Here is a 13,525-nt window from a genome sequence, read left to right on the forward strand (position 1 = left end):
ACTGCTATCGGTAAAAACTTAAAATCTGTCATTCCCGCAAAACAATTTAAAGCACATACACCATGTATAGTTCCAAACCAAGAAATACAAATAGATTTTGCAGGGCCCATTAATAACGAAAAAGAACATGAATTATACATTTTAACATGCATTGATAGATTTTCAAAATACCCTTCTGCGGAATTAGTTGATAATGCAAATGCCTCGAATGTCATAAAATTCTTAGATAATTATATACAAATTCATGGAGTTCCTCGTTCCTTAAGAATAGATCAAGCCCGTTGTCTTATAGGTAACCAAGTAAAAAATTTTTGTACAGAAAATAATATCACACTAATACCAGCTCCGGCAAATGATCATCGTGCAATAGGTTTAGTTGAACGACTTATTGGTACTATTAAACAACGCTTGGCATGTATTAAAGACGCAAATAGAGAAGTAAATACGTTCACCATTAAAGCAGCATTAAAATCAATTATATACCAGCTTCGCATATGTAAACATAAAACAACTAAGCTTTCGCCATTCGAATCTCACTTCGGGCGTAAAGCCAATACACCACTTAGTAATATAAGTACTCAACCCAAATCATCTGACTTAAGTTATGAAAAAGTTTTGAATCAATATTTAGATGAAGAAACTGTAACGCCTAATGAATTGCTGCCGGAGGAACACTGGGGAAACAGCCGGAGTGACGACGAAATTGAACGCAATATGTGTAAGGCGACAAAGGATGCTACCAATCGCGAACGGCTAGCATTTGATAATGAATCACGCTTCCTTCGCACCACGCAAGCACATCGTCCACTCCCATTGAAAGAACACGCCGTCCAATTAAACATTGCCCGAAAGAAGCACCTTCATAAGAGATCCAAGAAGAATCTGGACGGCTTGTATGAGGTGTTGGCCCCAGGATCAGTAGTACAAAAGACCGACCAATACACTTCGGTCATTCGCGAGCCGGGAAAGATGGAAGTGACAGTACGCAATAGCGATATTGCAAAGTTTGGTACTCGTGAAGAACGAAAAACCAAATTGACAGACTACATAAACCGCAGAGGACCTCGCACACACGAGAAAACAACTGAGGCTAAGATACTTAGCCACATTAAAGAGTGTACCCGCATCCAGAAAGGAGACAGAAAAATGAAACATAGAAAACGAGAAACTGGTAGCGGTGTATCCTCGAATAAGTCCAACATTGCTCGCGCAATGCGAGTACGTATGCCTAAAGTTCCGGACAATTTCGCTCCCCGAGTAATACCTGAAATTCCAGAGGCTGCTCCCGAACAGCAAATTATAACTGAAGAAGTATTTATTGCACCCCGCCTACAAATACTCAGCAAGAAGCACTCGTATCATCTCCTTCAGTTCCAACAACAACTTTAGCCCATACTCTGACATGAACAACCAAACGGACTAGGAAAAGTCCTAAATATTATGGATATGAAAAAGAAGATTCATCAGGTGACTCCACTTATTCGTGTCCTCCGAACTTTGCTCCACCCCGTAGGAAGCGACGCGTAGGCGACATCGAATCGATTCAACGTTCAGTTATACAAACAATTGTGGATACAGCTACTCGAGTTGAACCGATTCATAACGACTTTCCCTCGCCTATCATAGGACAGGTGTCACCGACTGACCCCCGTATACGGCCAGCCGATCACAGCACTTCAAATGAACTGATCATTGATGAGGAAGACATGTAAAACTCTGATACATTAAAACTTGATATATTATTAATTATGACTAGCTATGATAACCAGTAAATATATTGTTGATACTATTTAACCGGTGAATAAGTATTATTATTATTCATATTGTTATTAAAATTTTACTTTATGCAATTTTAATTTTCTTTGGAGCGGGAGAAATGTCATACATCATAAATTAATTTAGTGCAGTAAACTTATCATACGATGTACTTAATTTATTTAGTGTACCTATTCCTGAGGGGCATGTGCATAAGTCATTATTACTTCACATGCTAGTCTGTTGCCCCCATTTTCCCACAACGGGAAATTAGTGTTCACATTTCGTTATAACTTCTGGAATACCAGTTGCCTTAATCTTTATTCTCCTAGTTTTGCACTTCGCGTACAGTTGCTCAATATAACTTATTCTTCATTAACTGTCTTTACAAATCGAGTAAAGTAAACAATTAGTCCTTAAGCGATTCGCTAAGCGGATTCATTTAGAAATTGTGTAAAGCGCACTCGCCGCGCAAGTAGGACATAGAACATAAACACAACTCGCGACTCAAGATCAAGTACGCAATTTCATTCGCGTACGACAGTTATTATTATTATTATTATTATCATTATTTTTTTACAAATTTATTATTATTATTTTATTATTATTATTTTTATGAATTTTCTGTAAGATTATAACTTTTAAAAGTTAACTCCATTCTGGTTTTTCTTAAACAACCCTTGCAACTTTGTCTCTGAATGCCTCAAAATAATAACGTTGTGTGCCAATTTTTTGTTTTTCCGCAAAATTTTTTTCTCCGTTTTTTTCCACTCGCTTGCAAGCTGATGACAATTTGTGTTACATTTCCCAGTCCATTTAGTCTTTATAAAGTTTTATCAAAATAAATGTTAAATTGATTAACTAGAATGGCAAACACGACAGATTTGAGCAGATCAAAGTTTTGACGCAAACCCAAAAATTGTGATGTTTCAGTATCCTATTTGCCTCTTAAAACGCTGTAAATTTTTAGCGGACAAAAATATTCAGACACAGAGATGAGAACACAATCAGATCAGTTTGAAAACATTCAACCTCAATCTTGATTTTAACTGTCTTTGATTTATGACAAGGTATAACACACAACATACCATAAGCTTAGTCTGTAGGAGAACATTTAAACGAGTAATTCAGATGCCACTAATTGAGTCAAGATGAATTACTTTCAGCTGGTGTTAAAAGATATCTTTGAATATAATATCCGTATCTTGCGAGTAACAATCCGTTTTTGTCAAAATCTTTTCGTTTTATCTCGATATATTGGCTTTGGAGCCATATTGACATTAAATGTTAGTAGAGTCGAATATATACTGTATCGGACGCATGGTGAGGTCACATTGATGTCTACTACATTTTCAAGAACTACTAACGCATTGAAAAAATTGTTATAGAATAATAGCAGTAGACACATGGATTTCTGAGAAGTAGAAGTGTCTGTCTCATCAGGAATATTTGAATGAGATTTTACTTTGTCTAACTACAGATTTTAATTTCAATTTTCTATGGCAGCTCGAAGCTCCTTAGAAGCTCAACGATAGTATGAAAATCAGAAACGCAAAAAATAAATCCGAAAATTGCGTTCTCTCGGAGTGCACTCGAAACCACACCTGATCAGACCATCCCAGACCGAAGTAACCTATAATCAAACAAGTTCTATACCTTTGCCCCGACTTTCGTGCGACCCTTGACCATTGTTCAGACTATGTTGCGCTCCATATCGCCTCTGATCATAACGTTCGGTTGGGAATTTTTTGTTTGATATAAGAATTTAACGAGGTTTAGCTATGTATCCATAGATATCTAGCTATTCTGTGTAAAATTTAATGCAATAATTTTTTTTTTCAGAATAGTTTTTAGGTTTGGCAGTTTTACCTCCCCAGAAGTCCAATCAGCAGCTGACGAGAAACGAGCGACAGTTAGAAAAATTATAATTTCAGTAATATTTCAGCATACAGATAGAGTTTTGTTAGCATTATTTTCATCAGTTTGGCTGTTAGAAGCGTTGATTGGAGGCAGAATTTTAAAGTGGCTCAGGTTCTGAGGAGTTGCGTAGGAATCGTGCAGATTAGTTACAAAAATACTCGGGTTCTGTTTCGATTCCTGCTTCGGGTCCTCGTCGTCGTCATTTTCTGCTTCTAGAACCTTCATCTCTTCGTCTTTTAGTTGTCTGAACAAAGAACCTTCCATCATACTCGCTAAAAATGCCGACATTAACCCCAAAGCCGATTCCATTTGGGCTTTGATATGCTCTAAAAAGTCCTCGGTTGCATTTTGTTCAGCATTAATATCCGCAATTTCAGCGCAATAGAACAAATTTCTGTATTTGAAATATTCCTTCAAACTTCTAATGAATCGTTCTTGAAGAAACTCAACTTGGTGTAAGTTCCTTAAAGTTTGTTCGAGCTCAATTTGTTGCTGATAAACTGCGTTGAAGTCTGTTTTCATGGCAAATATTTGTTGTTTTAGCGAATAGTAATCGGTAGCTAACTTGTCATTTTCCTTAACACGATTGTCTAGTTCCATTTGCATTTTCAGTTGAAAGTTTCGTCTATCGGTCATAAGCGTTTTAAAGCTATCTTTGCTCTGTTTAAGTCGATCTGTTAAATCGGACAAGGAAGTTTCTAAGTCTTTTATAATCCGTTTCTTTTCCTCAATTTTGACCTTCGTTTCCTTCAACTTGACTGTTAAATCTTCAATGTTATTTTGGGTGGTCCGAATAACTTTGTTCAAATGTATCGAACCCAATTTCATTTCGCGTAACTCGGTTGTAAGTTTCTCGGACGTGTACTCCATTTGGTCAAGTTGTTTGCTAAGTTCTAAATCTTCGGCTTTTAACTTTTCTAATTTTGGTTTTAGTTTTGCCTTTTTGTCCGTTAGCTTTGCTTCCATTTCCTTATGTTTAGATCTCAGTTCTTCTAAGGCTTCTAAAAGCGTTTGTAGTTGTTTTTGTCTCGTTTCGTCCTTTTCTCGCATTTTTTCGATTTGACCTGTGACCTTTTTGACCGCTGCTTCAACTTCAGCCGCCTTTTTCTCCATCCGTTCTTCCTGTTTCTTCAAATCTAGCTCCAAATTCACTAAGTTGTTCTTTTCAGCGCTGATATTGGCTTGAATTTGGCCTCTTTTTGCGACCTCGTCTCGAACTTGAGCATTCAAACTTTCAACCTGTTGGTCCAAAATTTCCTCGCGTTCTTTGGATTTCTCCTCAATGTCCGTGAGTTTGTTTGTTAAGCTCTTATTATCCATATCGAGTTCAAAGAACGAGTCTTTAATTTGATCACGCTCCTTTTCGGCTTTTTCGATATCCTTGTAAAGTCGTTCCATACTTTTAGCGTCCGTTTCTTTCGTGGCTTTGTTGTCCTCGATTTGGTTTTGGAGGTCTTGGTTTTCGAACTTGGTATTTCGGTTCTCAGTTTGTAATTGACGTTGTCGTCGTTCGTTGTTATCCACGTATGCCTCGAGGGTGACCCGTTCTTGATCACGTCTGTTTTGGGCGTCCTCCGATTCTTTCAGGGTAGTGTCGCGCTCAGCTGAAAAATTGTGAATAATGAGCCATAAGCTATGAGAAATATGCTTTTGTGTTTTACTCGCTTTTATACACGCAGTTTAACGCTTTTATACTCGCAGTTTAACTCTAGACTGACTACAGGTGCCTATATACAGGTGCTCATACTACCTTCAGACTACTGGACTTTTAGGCCATATACATTCAATTAGTTGACAAATGCTTTAGAGACACGTTATAGTGAATTCGATGTTATTATGAGTTTACTTATTTACACTAAACTATATCCATGACCGGTTTTTACTTTAAAAGAGTGTAGATTGATTATCAATAAAAGGGCAAAACAAACAGAATGGCAAAAAAATATATTGGTTCTAAAAATTCTGATCAGACTCAAATTGATTGCAACCATCGGTCACTTTACACACTAAATAAGAGTAAGTTTTAACTACTATTTTAAGCTTGAACAGACAAGACAGTTCAATTGAAAAGAGCGACGTAAGTCCCCAATAAATATTATAGAATTGCACCCAATAAACAAAATCGACTAACGTCGGGCGAATTGCTCTCAAACAACCGGCAAGCGGTTATTGGCTTCGTCAGTAGCTCGTTTAGTGGGGCTAGCTTAAGCTTAATTGAAGGGGCGTGAGGTGAGCGCAGTGGGAGGTGCACCGCAGTGGGGGAGGGAGGGGTGTAGCAGTGGATTGGGGTGGGGGACTGATTTGGAGTCGGTGGTGCTGGTGTGGTATCAATTCCAAAGGACCACCCTTCAAACTAAAAGTATAGATCTTCAAAACAGTTTTTGTGAATCGCATACTTAAAGACTAGTGAGCTGAAAAACTCTTAAAAAATACCCACTGGTTGCTACCTCTTTTCTAGAAAATAGAAAATACCGAAATTTAGAAAGTACCCCAATTCTGAGAACGAAAGGTCAAATGGATCAGACGAAAAAAAACGGTCAAGCAAAAAAATTGCATAAAAAGACAAACATGATTAATATATTTGCAACAAACTGCGTTTGAGAGTAATTAAAAATGATTTCCCAAAAAATTCTAGTTAACTCATTTATGACAAACAATTTCTAATAAAACTCAGCGTTCTTGAGGATAATAGAGGATGACATCACGCCACATAAAAGCAGTTGAAGTGCGGCATCAGAAAAAAAGATTTAAGGAAAGAGAGAGAGACAGAGAGAGAGAGAGAGAGAGAGAGAGAGAGAGAGAGAGAGAGAGAGAGAGAGAGAGAGAGAGAGATAGATAGAGTGTGAGAGGTAAAAACCGAAAACAAAAGAAAACAAAACCCAGAGGACATTGAGAGACAGAGAACTGGAAACATTTGGCATGATGGAATTCGATTCTGCAACTTTCAGTTTTCTAGCCTTGTTGTAATCAAATCCAATAGATAAAAAATTGGTGCAAAATTTAAAACAGTTCACAGAGTTCGCTGTAAAAAACGGTTCACAGCCACTTTTTGTCTGCAGGTTTTTTGTCTAGTATCCCATATGCAAGACTTAAAAAGTTTTGTTGGCCAAAAATGCAAGACATAGAAAGTTTTGTTGGCTTTTCTGGTCGTTAAACTCAGAAAAGGACAACAAATTTCGAATATTTTGAAAACAATTGGAAATTTTTACAATGTATAGCAAAACTTCAAGATTTTGACATCTTCAAAACAATTTCTTTGTCTAAAAAGACTATCCACTGTCCGCATTCGAAGCCTTAATTAGTTTCCCTAGCTCATAAAGATCCATAAACTTGCAGGTTGTATATACAGGATAACAATTTTCCAAACATTCGAAAAATCTATTTTTAATAAAAAAAAATTGCTAAAACTCTAGTCATTAATAAAATTGATACTCTAGAAGCTATGCAGCAGCTATTAAAAAACCTTGGAGGAGGTCATGGTCCTTTGTGCCTCAAAAATTTAAAAAAATTGAAAAGCTTTTGAAAAAACAGAAAAAATTGCAAATGATTTTAATTACTTAATTTCGTGATAATTAAACTTTAAAAAATTTTCCATACAACAGGAAAATATGCAGTAGCTTATCATCAAACCCTGCAGGAGGTTTCGTGGCTCTTCAGGCTAGAGAGACCTAAAAATAACAAAAAAAGTTAAAAAAAATTGCAGTATTTGTAAAAAAAAAAAAGCTATAATTCGGGATATTAAAAAGTTGAAAACTATTCCAGGTCCAAAAAAAAGTTTTCAGTAATATAATATTAAACCCCTAAAGGTTTTTCTGGCCGGTTCTGGAGAGACTTGAATAATGGAAAATAAATGTCAAAAATATTTTTAAAAAATTCACGTTTTGTCAAGAAGATGCTGAAAACACGTGATGTTAAAAAGTGGAAACCATTCCATTACCAGTACAAACTATGCACTAACCTATTATTAATCCCTAGAGGAGTTTCCTTGACACCTAGGGCTGATAAAACTAAAAAAAACGACAAAAGTTTTCTAAAAGCTTGAATATAATTGTTAAAATTAGTATAAATTTGCGTGTTTTTAGCGAGCTCTTGTTCGTCAGTAGCTACCACCGGGGGCAGATGGGGGGGGGCAACAGTGGGCTGGGAGAACAGTGTGGGGGGGGGGGCAGGCAATAGTGGGAGGAGGGTATTCAACCTGTAAGAACCGCCCTTCACTCCATAAGTTTAAGTCTCCAAAACTGTTTGAGCTGAAACAGAGATGAGAGGCTCTAAGAGCACTTAATGCGCTACCTGTTCATCCCGTTTTCGAGGACGAAAAATCAAATGGGTTAGAAGAAAATCGGTCAAGCGATAATAGCTTAAAAAGAGACCGACAGTACTAATATAATTGGTACAAACTTCGTTTGAGAGCAATTAAAAAAACTTCTTTTGTCGCAGCTAAGCGCAGCCTCAAACTTAACTCTAACAAACAGCATTATTGACATTGAAGCAAAGAGCTTGCTCATAGTGGCTCTAATTTACGTGATTTTGGTAAAAGTTGGAGTCACGTCTTTTGTTTGATTGGAAACAGTTTTGGCTCTGCTCTTTCCGAGTCAGGTGGGTCTGGAACCCTGTTATCTGCAACGCAAGTACGGTGAATTGTGGTGCTGCATGTTTTCAAAGTGGGTCTGAAGCACCCTGGGTAGGAAATTTTCAGGCACTGTGACTTACTTGTGAGTTGAGTGTTCTCCCTCTCTGCCTCTTCAAACTTTTCCTCTAAATCCCTCACTTTTGCTTCCTGCATCTTCTCAATTTCCTTAATCTTCTCCAATTTGTCTATCTGCTCCTGAGTGGCCTCTTCCGTCTCTTTGATTGTGGCTGCAATCACAAGTTAAGATAAGAATACTGGATAATTTCGTGCCTGAACTTGGCACATGTATCGGTTAATTTTCCTTGTATTTGTTATTCTATTTCAAATATCTTGAAGTCATTGCGCTCAATAATCTACGTTATTTTTTTCTGAATGTCTCAAACACTATTGCATACTTTTGGATATCTTCCAAAGTTTGATTGTTTCATCGGAATTACAACCTACTTTAAATTGAATATTTGAGATTAGATAATTTATAGTTTTTGTTTTATTCGGTTGTTGTTCACGTGCGTATTATTATGAGAACTAACAAACTCAAATTGACGTTCGCGAAATGTTTAAACTATTAATTTAAGACTTAATAGATCTTAAGATACCTGAAGTATCCTCAATGTTCTTCACATGTCGAGCGTGAAGTCTTTCAGCATCATTAAGGTCATCTGTTGCTTTCTGAAGCGTCTTTTTCACTCCATCAATTTCCTTCTCCAGGTAATTCCTCTCTTTTTCGGCTTTCGCTTCCGCTTTCTCCGACTCCTGTTCACTCTTTTCCTGTTCCTTCAAAGTTTTCATCAATTCAGTCGCTGTCGTGTTGTGCGCTTGTAACAAATTCACAATAACTTGATTCTCTAGTTGAAGTTTTTGACTTAATTTTGGATCGTTTTCTTGGACATAAGACAGTTCCGTTTTTAGTTTTTCGTTTAATGTTTCAGCAAGTTGTAGTTTTGCGTTGATTCTTGTTTCTTGACGACGTTTGAACGCAACATGCCACTGGAGTTCGACGATATCAACAGCACAGGCTTCGTGCTCTCTTTGAACTGCGAATGGCAACTCTTTTAGTCGTTTCTCCACAAATGAATCCAAACGGCCCTGGAGTCTTACAACCTGGGTTCGCTCGCGTTCCAGGTCGTCCTTGATTTTGGTTCGTTCCAGTTCAAGTTTCTTCATTATGATGGCAATCTCAGTTAGCACGGCATGTGCATGGTTCTCACTATCAGCTGGCTCATGAGCTGAAAAATCAGTCAAATTGACAAACAATTTTAAAAATTGATGTAAGGAATTCACATCTAAAATAAAACCACGCTTAAATAACTTTAAAATAACTCTGATAAAACTAAGAGCCGTTGATGATAGATTTCCGCTGGTAGTATCATCAAAAACTATACGGTGTGATCAAATTTCTCTTGAAAACATTTTTAGACATTTTTACGAAATGATCAACCTATTTATTGAAAAAACTTTAAAAAAATCTAATTAATTTCTGTATTTAAACTTAGATTTTTGTCATTGTTGGTGTTTCTACTTGTTCCACTAATATTTCAATTGCAAAAATAGAGGTCAGTCTATTATTTGGTATTGAGCGACACATACTACAAACAATTAATAGAAAAAGAAGAATGGTTCTCATGTCAACTGTTGTTTTAAATTTATTGCTTATCTCCAAATAATACGTTGCAAAAAAATTAAATTTTGAATCTTTTTTGCGTCATAAAACCAGAACCAAACTTTTCATACAATTCTACTTCTTCCTTCTTTGACTTCTGATCCATATAATAAATGTTTTCGAAAAAAGAACATTCAAAAGACAGAACAACAGCTTGTGTTTAAAAAGCTCATTTTTGCAGCTCAAAGAATTGAACATTTTCAGCCCATAAACTACGTAAAACTTTTTGCGCCGGACTCTCTCTTTATTAATCAAAATGATGAATGAAAAATAACGAATGCCCAAGAATGATGCCAGTAACTCTAAATTAAATAATTAAATAAAAAAGCAACATTGCATTGACGGATCGAAAAACAAAAAATAAAAATTCTAATATAGATTTCACAAGCTCACTGCAGTCCCGCAGGCTGGTGGAAGAGAAAATCAGAGCTGAATCAGTATAGGGACATTATGTTTTTTTCTGGATGACCAGTACTCCATTGATGTCACAATTTACACAGGCTTGTTTTGATTTTTTGAAAAATTTACTGCGTTAAAAACATTATGTTCCGCTTAATTACCGTCAACAATGTTTGCTTTATATGCGATTCGAACTTCCGCGTGGGTAATTGTAACTTTTAATTTGCGCAGCAGGTCGCATCCACTACGCTAAATGGCCTTTGTTGTAATTACCCACAACATAGCTTAAGAATAAATTTCGTGTATACCAGTTGTAAAGAAAAAAGTATTACATGATGCTGCCCATACTTAAATTTGCCCATACATAACCTTAGCAGTAAATTTACCTAAGCAAATTACATGGCCTCAATATAATCAAAATGAAGAAAAACTGCACATAAAGAAACCTTAAATGTTCTGGACATGCAATGTTTTAGAACTGAATTCAGTTTTTACTCTTGAAGTGTGATGGTTTAGTGCTGAAGTTCTCTAGGATTCAACTCCAGGATCCATTTCATACTTCTCTACAAGTCAGAAATTATTTCCAAGTGTATTTTCTGACACATTAATATCAAACAATATAATGACAGTCCTTCCGTTCTAGTTTATTTTTTTAGAGTGATTGGCTAACAAAGACGATTTAAATGTTTGTAGATGTTTTAGATGTTTGTGTTGACATGAGATTAAACGTTCAGTTATTAGACCCATAAATAAAGTTTTTTCTTTCTTGTAAAATTTCAACTGCAGCCCGAAAATGAAGATAGGCAGAAGGAAAGAAAAAAAGAAAAGATCGTTAAACTTTCAATTTTCAAAACGGATGAAAGGCAATTTTGGATTCTGTGGTTATTTCTCTGATAATTCGTCAAATTTTTGCATGATAAATCAGGGAAAACTCATAGGGTGCAAAATTGTGGGATCTATTCTGTTTCCCCACCCCACCTTATTGAGCTTATATTTTTTTACGCCCCCACGCGCACGTGCTTTTTTTTCATTGTAACGTGCTATATAACAACATATAATTGGTAACTTGGGGGCGCAAAAACCACGGGGGGCAAGAAAGAATAGATCACAATAGATATTTTCAATTGACAAAAACGCTTACTTTGTTCCTCTTTTGTTTAAATTCTTTTAAGTAAATCTGTACAATAGTTCTGATAGTCTGTTCTTTGGAGTTTGATCGTATAATCTGGGTTTTTTCCAGGTACATGGAAGATTTTATCTTTTTTGGGTTGACTTTGGTGCTTCATCCCACCTACCCGCTTAGCAGTCGTGTAATTTCAGCACTCCCAGGACAATAATGCTATTTTTACACAATAACGTGCTACATAGCAGCACCCAACTAGTATCGTGGGGGCCACAATAAACGCTAGGGGAGTCGAAACAGAGCAAATCTAGTTTTTTGCAGGTATGGTCGCCTGTAGTTGTGCTTACTTTTAAACGCTGCTAATTACTTTACCTAAACATTTTTAGACAGTTTTAGAGTGTACCAAACGCTGTACTATAAAAATTACAGTTTTTCGAAAACAGAAGAACAGATGAAAACAGGGAGAGGAACACATAAATTTCTCCTTAATACTTGAACATATGCGTATGAACGTCAGAGGATCCGATCATGTACGAATTAAAATAACCACATTGTGGGAGTATGTTCTTGAAGTTCAAGAAGCCAAACTGAGGGTTCTCCTCCAATTCATCCAAACAGCATCACAAAAAGACTCAGACCTCAGAGTGAAAAAAAAACTGAAAAAAGGTTTTTTTTCGCCGTTTATTCATTTATTTTGAGCTGTAGAAACAGGAGAATAAAGTTAAGGATCTGCAAATTGGAGGTGGAATTAGGAGAGGAAACTTTATCTGTCGGAGGAAATAACTGTAACGAAAAGTTTATTCCGACGGTAAAAATGTTCCTTGACGGGATGTTGGAGCCCAGTTCTGTGGAACCATATGAGTACACACTTTCATGGAACTGAGTTATATTTGACATTATGATAATGAACTACCGATGAGGGTGGAAATTCACAGAGATGAAGGGTGGATAATAGAGGAGGAATTCCGCGGTTCCACTCTTCCACTCTTATCTCCAAATTTTAGGAGTGGAAACGAATGGCGGAATTGCGGTGGAAACATTATGAAATACAAATGGACTAAGAGTGGAATTCTACTGTGATAACTCTTCCACTCTAGTCACGGTGAAAAACTCAGTCCACTTTTATCCCACATTTTTAGTGGTGGAAACCGCTTCAATCATACTGACCTGGGACGCAGAGTGTACTTTATGCTTTTATAGAATGATTTATTGTCTAATGATGGTGTGAATGTCAGAAACTCGAAATCATCGTACCTTGATCATCTGTCTGGAAGTGATTGATAATCAAGTGCAGTTGATCAGCGTAATCTTTTGACCTCAACACACCAGTTGCGGTGCTCTTCAGAACGGGATTCGACACTGCCGGAATACTGCTGACGTCAGAGCTCCCATCTACGTCATCATCCTCAACACCGATTGCGTAATCTGTTGCGTAATTGTCGCCTCCAGTTAGATATGAGTCTTCGTTTCCGGAGAACAAAACTTGGGGCTGAAACTTTTCTTTTTCAGTTTCTTGAGGTAGGGTTTGAAAATGATAATTCGAGCTAAACTTTACATCGGCTTCCATTATAGAAAGTATAAAAAAGTCAAGAAGTAGATTTTAAAGCGAACACGAAGGAATATTTTCTCAAATTGGTTGTAATACTGATTTTTGAGAATACTGTTGCAATACTGCCTCTTATAAGAATTGACAAAAATTCTTAGTACGTCGTTTTGCGTTTTTTGTTTAAAATGATTAGCAAAAAACGCACGTGTTTCAGATAAAAGAAAGTATTTTAAAAAACTGTAATGGCTTTATGTAACAATTGAGTTTGAACGTAATCTTGCATATTATTTTACAACAGATTTTATCTTTTTGATTTAAAACCGTTCATCAGAATAAAACTACATGAGCGTGACCAAATTTTCGATTACGTTTAATTTGTGGTCAATAATATAAGAACCAAAACTGTATTTTGTTCAGTATAGATTTTTTTAAAAAATCTAGCGATGCTGTAAATGTACAGATATATTTTAAATTTGTGCTGCAGCTGCTTTA

At 36.4% G+C, this 13,525-nt stretch overlaps 1 protein-coding gene across 1 annotated transcript; it reads right to left on the reverse strand.

The window, feature by feature from the left end:
• Window positions 1–3,663: 3,663 nt before the first annotated feature.
• On the reverse strand, window positions 3,664–13,279 carry LOC142344780 (uncharacterized). Its single transcript, XM_075396717.1, has 4 exons — window positions 12,742–13,279; window positions 8,902–9,531; window positions 8,386–8,532; window positions 3,664–5,279 (listed from the first exon to the last, which is right to left on the reverse strand). The coding sequence occupies exons 1-4, from the start codon at window positions 13,052–13,054 to the stop codon at window positions 3,697–3,699; spliced, it is 2,673 nt and encodes an 890-aa protein (XP_075252832.1). The 5' UTR covers window positions 13,055–13,279; the 3' UTR covers window positions 3,664–3,696.
• Window positions 13,280–13,525: the final 246 nt, after the last annotated feature.

This window comes from Convolutriloba macropyga, chromosome 8 (assembly GCF_964194025.1).
Source record: "Convolutriloba macropyga chromosome 8, txConMacr16.3, whole genome shotgun sequence".
In the NCBI taxonomy this organism is placed as follows: domain Eukaryota; kingdom Metazoa; phylum Xenacoelomorpha; order Acoela; family Convolutidae; genus Convolutriloba; species Convolutriloba macropyga.

Bases quoted from the DNA above. Each gene is read 5' to 3' on its own strand.
- LOC142344780 (XM_075396717.1), bottom strand. From the start codon at position 13,054: ATGGAAGCCGATGTAAAGTTTAGCTCGAATTATCATTTTCAAACCCTA. The intron at 9,532-12,741 runs GTACGATGATTT...CTGATTTTTCAG, and splicing joins CTTCCAGACAGATGATCAAG to CTCATGAGCCAGCTGATAGT. The intron at 8,533-8,901 runs GTATCTTAAGAT...TTGTGATTGCAG, and splicing joins GAACATTGAGGATACTTCAG to CCACAATCAAAGAGACGGAA.